This window comes from Lolium perenne, chromosome 1 (genome assembly GCF_019359855.2).
Source record: "Lolium perenne isolate Kyuss_39 chromosome 1, Kyuss_2.0, whole genome shotgun sequence".
Lineage (NCBI taxonomy): Eukaryota > Viridiplantae > Streptophyta > Magnoliopsida > Poales > Poaceae > Lolium > Lolium perenne.
Genome location: NC_067244.2, coordinates 200,458,119 through 200,465,294, shown reverse-complemented (window position 1 = coordinate 200,465,294; position 7,176 = coordinate 200,458,119). Strand labels below are relative to the sequence as shown.

The following is a 7,176-nucleotide window of genomic DNA, read 5'->3' as shown; positions in this document are numbered from 1 at the left end:
CCTTTGTTACATCAAGCCAGTGAGATTGACAACCTCACTGTTACGTTGGAGCAAAATAATTTGGTCGTGTTGTGCAGGTTTCACGTTGGCGCCGGAATTCCTGGTGTTGCGTCGCACTACACTCCGCCGCCATCAACCTTCAACGTGCTTCTTGGCTCCTACTGGTTCGATAACCTTGGTTTCTTACTGAGGGAAAACTTGCTTCTATACGTATCACACCTTCCTCTTGGGGTTCCCAACGGACGTGTGTATACACGCTATCGCCGCTTGATACCGAGTGGGTTGTCGTCGATGCGGAGAAGGAACTCGAAGCAGCGCTCCTCCTGCGAAGACGAGGAGGACGCAGGCGAAGCCGATCGTGTGGCCGTAGCTGCTCCATCACGGCGGCCCCTGCCCCGGCCACGGCCCTGGGGGCGCCCAGGCCCGTGGCCTCGACTGCCTCGCAGGCCACCAGGACCCGCCATGGACTTCCTTGCGTGCCTGGCTGCGTCGCAGGAAGAACTAGGCGGCGCTACAATGGAGCTTGTGGCGGGTAGGATTTGCTTCAAGGAGTGGATGAGGAAGAAGAACGTGCACCCTCTTTATATAGGCCAGAGGCAGGAGACGGCCGCGGGACGCGTGGCGTTGCCTTTACTGCGTTGGCGGAGGTGGGCGGCAGCCGCTCGGCAGCCGAAGCATCGCCATTAACGTGTCGCAGACTGCCGAAGCGACGCCTCGGCGCCAGTCGCTGGCGCGCCTGAGAAGACGCATCGACGCAGGGTCACTGCCAGGCGGGCCTGACGAAAAGTCCGCCAGACGCGAGCGGACACCTTGCGCGTCCGCACAGACGCATCCGAGGAGCATAATTGGGCCAGTTTGCGTCGCCGCGAACCGCCCGATCACTTTGCGTCGCCCGCTGCATGTGGTACCAGATGCATTTTTCGGACCGGCGGACGCAAACGGTCGCTTAGCGTTCATTTGCGTCGCCCCGTTGGAGATTTTTCGGCCCGGCGGACGCGAACAAAGGGAGACGCTCTAAGGTACCACCGATCTTGGCGCTAATGGACGGTCTAGGAAGCATGTTCATTTGTGCCCGGGATCAGTTATGCTTTTCGCAAACAAGTTGCCCTATTTTGCATTTCAGAATGGCAAAAAAAAAAAAGGGTTGTTATGGATTGACAGTGAAATTTAGCCAAATTTCCCCAAACGGAACCAAATCCACCAGGAAAAAATCTCGAGTCAACTGCGACCAGAACACTTCGGCGCGAGTGGGCGGCTGTCCAAAGTCTCTCTTGTACTTTGCGCGAGTTTGGCGTCGGAGCAACTCTTCTTCCTCCTCCTCCTGTCCTCTTCTTCGTCCCACAAGCCCACCTCCTCCGCGCCGCGCCGCGCGTGCATCGATCGAAGCGCGCGCTCTAACTCCACCGAGATCTCGACCCGGCGGAGGTCTCAACACGCACGCGGCGATCCGGTCCCCTCCAGATCCCGATCCCCCGCCGATGCGATCCACGCCGCCCCCGCGCCGCCGGATTCCACGACGGACCGGCTGACGCCCCCCGCTCCTGCGCAATTCGATGGGTTCCTTCGGATTCGCCGCGCTCGCCGCGCTCCTCCTCGCTTTCGCCCTGCTTCCTCGCCCTGAGGCGGCTAGGGTTTTGCAGGGCGAGAAGCCCCGCTCCAGCGAGGTGAGGAATCGCAGCTGCTCGAGTTATCAATTACTGGAATGGGCTAGTGTTATTCGGAGGAAAAAAAAAAGGACGCGAGCTATAGATTTTGCTGTTGTTTTGATCTGTCCAGGGAGCGCCTGCACCTACCGCTGGCACGGGCGGATCTGAGAAGAGTCCCATTTCGAAAGAATCGGGGCAGTCATCAACTGCAGTGCAGAATCCTGTGGCCGATAAACAGCACCAGAAATCACCGCCACCACCAGAAACCACACAAACACCAAAGGATTCTCCACCGCCGCCATCAGCTGCGCCAGAGGATAAGGGGCAGCAAGGGGGTGAAGCGCAGGTCTCCGGACAGCCGGTGCCATCGACGAAGGTGCCCAAGGCGAGCCCCCCTCCAGGAGGTCCTGAATCGACTGGCGGGCCGGACGGTGAAGGAGGAAGTCCTGGGAAGAAGAAGCCAGATAAACCACAAGAGGTGGTGGAGAAGTGTATTGACCCGGTAGACACATGTTCAATCGATGGGAAATTGTTTGCTTGCCTTCAGATATCCAAGTCAGGTAATTTTTCTAGTTAGTTATCCTTACACTTCAAGCTTCAAGTCACTGAGTTATTTATTTCGATACATATGTCCATGCTAGAGATTTTCCAGGGTTCATTCTCTGTGTCACTTAGTGTGATGATGCAAACATGTTTCCTGTAACTTCGACATTGATGTGTTAGTCATAAATGTGGATATGAGCGTTGGCATGAGCCGTAGGTAGTGCGAAACATTGACCCTAGATATTTGCCTTCAATTGCAAAGCCAGAATGGAATCTCTGCAAATTTTACTGAGAATGTAGATAGTTGCTGAAACTGATTTCTTGTGCTTTTATTTGGAACAAGCTGCTACTTTGACACTGCAATCTGTTGAATATATCATAGCATACACGCCGTTCCCTTTAAATCAAACCTGAGACCAGTTATAAGTTTGTGTCCAGAAGTTGATATCTTAAGCTGTGGTCTCTGAAAATTTCAAGATCGTACTCCATTTGTGAATAAAAGAGGGGGTTCAACCAATTATACAGCAAGGTCAACAAGATGGTTCTGTCCTGTGTAAATGGATTCATTATGGTTGTTCCCCATTTTTATCTTCTTAGTGCGTTGCACAGTTAGAAACTTAAGCAGTGTGGTCTTCCTTGTTATAATTGCGTGATTACGGCTCATTCTGGTGGTACAGTAAGATGGTGACGTGGTACATTGTGCTTGAAGGAACTCATCTTCTTGCTGCATAAAGAATCACAGGGATTCGATTAGTGCAATTTGTACAGCGGTTATTGCATAAGAGGACATACTGGTTACCTTTTTTAGTGAAGGCAATATTGATGTAGAGATTGAGAATCTCCAGATAATAGCACGCAAGTAATTTGACAAAAAATTTGATGCGCACATGTTTCATTTCTCCTAGCTAAAATCATAGCATGGACTGCCTAGCGTTGCCTTCACTTTACTTTATCTGAAGAAAGGTTACGTTTGTTTTCTCTGACAGTTCAAAATGGTTATACTTCATAATATGGGTATCTGGTATGACCTTCAGTTCCGCTAGTCTGAGAAAGCTTCATGTTTGTTTATTCTTGCAGCTTCAAGTGAACAATTTTTTATAGTCAAGAATACAGGCCAGAATACCATAACTGTTAATGTGAAAGCAACATCAGATATAAGTATTAAGCAGAAGTTGCCACCCCTCAGTCTCAGCAAGGGTGAATCTAAAAGGGTACGCAACTTTAATTTGTTTTAACCTTAGTGATATGTGTTTCTCTTAGCGTGCATGGTAGTTTGGTCAACTGCTATTCTCAACTCGTATGGATTTCCTGAAACTTACTGTCAATTCATATTACCAGGTCAACATTAGCTATAGCAATCTGAATGGTGGAGAGATTACACTAAATGTTGGCACAGAGCCTTGTTCCTTGCGCATCGGGCAGCCAGTTTATGATTGGCAACAACAATTCCAGCAGCTTGCAGTTTATGCAACAACAATGAAGCCGATCTATGGAGCCTACTTCTTTGTTTTCACTGTTGTCTTGGTTGGGGGTATATATGCTTGTTGCAAGTTTGCAGGGAGAAAGCGTGATGAAGGAGTCCCATATCAGCAGCTTGAGATGGGATCTCAGGCTCCTGACCCATCAGGTGCAAACAACACTACAAGCACAGTAGATGGCTGGGACGAGGGCTGGGATGATGACTGGGATGATGAAGAAGCACCTGCAAGACCTTCAGAGAATGCACCTGCTGGAAGCATCTCAGCAAATGGCCTTTCTTCAAGATCTCAAACCAAGAGCAAGGACGGTTGGGATGTAGATTGGGATGACTAAGCTACAACAGAATGTTGAAAATCTATCCTTGTGAAATATGAGAAGATAAGTCCATCTCAATGGCTTGAGGCAAAATACAAGAGCCAACTTAACCTGAAACTTGGAGGATGTGTCCTTGACAAGGTGACCCTTATCCTGGAAAACCATAGGCTTGTTTGTATTCATATGGTTTGCACAAGTTAATGTTCCGGTACTACTTTTGTTCTGAGCTGATACACAAACTAGTGGTACAAGTTGTACTTTTTTGGCTGTAATATCATAGCTTTAGTTACATGACCGTACACACTTACGCTATTCTTTTGGAGAGGTATATCATTCTTTTTCTCATGATAGTTTTCATGCTGGATACTACTCCTGAGTTCCAAGCAACGACGTACATGTCCCATCACTCAATCTGTGCTGTGGAATATCTACCGGGACAGCTTGGATGTATAGATTCTTAATAGGCTGTCATTTGAGGTAGTACTATGTAATGTGCATTCTTGGTCGAGCGTTGTGAATTGTGTTGGAGATAGCTTCGACACTTGGTGTTTGCAGAAGCAGTTGCTAGTACCGAGTCACCAATCCCAGCACCAGGATTGCCTTTTTCTTTTTTCCTCCTTTGTCTTAGTTATTATTTCCCTTCTGGATACTGCACGTGCCCACTCTCCTGCATCAGGGATGTACCTGTATTCAATTCATGTTATTTTGACTGAACCTGATCTGTTCAAGGAACATGAGTCATAGGACTCTGCTCTGATATTTTGACTGTGAATCCGATCTGTTCATGGGCAAGGACTGGGCTCTTCTCTGAATTGACTGAAGTCTTTGATGATTTAAATTTTGTTGAACCAGTCCCTAAGTTTAAACCACACCTGACCACCCTAGTGTCCATCACATCAACCCTACTTGCATCAGCTGTACCTCATGGAGTTGTCATGGCTCAGTCTTATTATGTAACCTCAGATTCTGACCATCAAAGTTGATCTATATCTTACACGAAAACCGTGCTTTGCGTAGGCGCTGCTGGTTATGTTCTTTTAATTTTCACCTGTAGCTGGCTTTGGCCAACTAGGTTGCTCCTGAGTTTTCAATCTAGCGCAGTACAACATCTATCTTTGGCTACTCCCTCGGTCCACAAATAAGTGTACTTCTATTCTTTGTCGAAAGTTAGACATTTTCATCTATCTTTGGCTACTCCCTCGGTCCACAAATAAGTCTACTTCTATTCTTTGTCGAAAGTTAGGCATTTTGAAGTTTCACTAACTTTATAAGAAAACGTAGCACCATTTATGACACCAAATTAGTATCACCAGATTTTCTTGCAATGTAGTTTCATAATACTACGTACCCCTGTCTATAAAAGGATGTTGAATATCTATTGAAATTCGAATGTATGTAGACACTTTTTAGTGTATATATACATTTGAATTTAGTCAAATCTCTGATGTCCTTTTCTAGACAGAGTATATCATTTTGATGCCATATATGATGTTACTCCTTCTATAAAGTTGGTCAAGTTTTAAAAATTTTGAGACACAATCTTCTGATATTAATATATCCCCTTTATCGAAAAAGAAGTTGAAATCGTTAGCTTCGCGAAGGGAAGACAACTCGCTCCGCACGTGATAAATGTCGCACTGTGGTGTCAGAAAATTCCTGAGAAGTGGTCTCTCTGCTCGCCACGTGTCGCAAGGGGAAGCAACGCGGGATGAGAGAGGAGAGAGAAGACATAGGGGGATGGGTTGTGTTAGTTTTTCCCTTTATTTTCTAGATTTGTTTTTTCAAAATGAAATATCTTGAGAACCGTAAGTTCAAATTACGATCCGTTTTCACTTTTGAGATCCTCGCGTCGAGATCTTCAAAACTAGGTTCTATGTTGATATGTTTTGGGATTTTTTTTCCGTTACTCCCAATACTAGTATGCTTGTACTTGCGGTGTGTGACTAACTGTACTCGTGCTTAACCTGATAAGTACTTATGTTTTCTAGTATATTTGATGTAGTTTTTTCCTTTACTCGTCAATCGTACTTGCTCGTGTGTGCGGCTGTACGCCTGTACCTGTACTTGCTCGTGTGCGTAACCGTCGTGTCTCGAACGTAACTGTACTCGTTCGTTTGTGAGGCGGTACTTGTACTCGCTCGTGTACGTAACTGTACTCGTATTATATACACAATGGTACTCGTGTGTGTCATACATAATTGTACTCAGTTCGTGTGTATAGTTGTAGTTGTACTTGCTTGTGTATGTAACTGTATTCGTGTTGTATATGCAATGGTACTCGCGTGTATCATACGTAACTGTACTCGCTCGTGTGTATAGTTGTTGTTGTACTCACTCGCGTATGTAACTATACTCGTGTGTCGTGCGTAACTATACCTGACAATTGTAGTTACCTGTGTTTTGACAAAGAAAAAAGCACGCACCACAGCACGTGGTAAGCTAGCTCAGGGGCGTACGTACAAGGGTGGCCGGGTGGGCAGTGGCCCACCTAGAATTTTAAGAGAACGTTTTATATTTAGTTATTTAAGCAAATTTTAATCACATATGAGCAGGAAAAATAGAAAATAGAAATGTGTGTCCACCCTGGATATTTTTGTACGTAGCTTTATATTCCATGGATTACTACATCGTAAGCTAGCTCCCTAATTTGGAGTTTTGCTCGATCCATCCAGTTTTTGCATGCTTTTAGCTTATGCGTACTTGTGGCACGAGCTATACTTGCACGTGGTGGACTCGCGACGCGAGCGGTGCGCGCGGGAGTACTCCCTCCGTCCTTAAATAAGTGGACATCTAGCCCCAAACTTTGTCCATGAAAGAGTGTATTTCTATGTTCCCAATGCACTTTAAATTAGCAAAAGTTATTTCTCTCTCATCGCATGGAAATCAAACCCAATAATATTCAACACATGTTATCTTAATTTTGTACATGCACTTAGCCTATTGGAGATGAAATAATTAAAGAGGAGGGAGATGTTGGTTGCATCTTCCCAATGCAATTTTTCTCTCTTTTTACTAATTTACCTTGAAAATCCCGCACGTCCACTTATTTGTGGACGGAGGGAGTACTTCTCTGTGGTTGGAGCGCGGACTTGCACGGGTGAATCTGCGGGACGGCTCTGTAACACCCCAAATTTCAATAAAAAGAAAGTTAGAGAATTTCAGAAAACAAAATTTCAAACCAACAAAAACTTTT

The 7,176-nt window shown here is 46.0% G+C and overlaps 1 protein-coding gene across 1 annotated transcript; it reads left to right on the top strand.

Moving 5' to 3' along the window:
* Positions 1 to 1,249: 1,249 nt before the first annotated feature.
* Positions 1,250 to 4,328, top strand: LOC127319075 (uncharacterized). Its single transcript, XM_051349291.1, has 4 exons — positions 1,250 to 1,664; positions 1,777 to 2,206; positions 3,267 to 3,400; positions 3,528 to 4,328. The coding sequence occupies exons 1-4, from the start codon at positions 1,554 to 1,556 to the stop codon at positions 3,999 to 4,001; spliced, it is 1,149 nt and encodes a 382-aa protein (XP_051205251.1). The 5' UTR covers positions 1,250 to 1,553; the 3' UTR covers positions 4,002 to 4,328.
* The last annotated feature ends 2,848 nt before the right edge of the window (positions 4,329 to 7,176 follow it).

What these genes read in the sequence shown, in the direction of transcription:
- LOC127319075 (XM_051349291.1), top strand. Translation starts at nt 1,554, where the DNA reads ATGGGTTCCTTCGGATTCGCCGCGCTCGCCGCGCTCCTCCTCGCTTTC. An exon ending in AGAAGCCCCGCTCCAGCGAG is followed by an intron (nt 1,665 to 1,776) that starts GTGAGGAATCGC and finishes TGATCTGTCCAG; the next exon opens with GGAGCGCCTGCACCTACCGC. An exon ending in CCTTCAGATATCCAAGTCAG is followed by an intron (nt 2,207 to 3,266) that starts GTAATTTTTCTA and finishes TTATTCTTGCAG; the next exon opens with CTTCAAGTGAACAATTTTTT.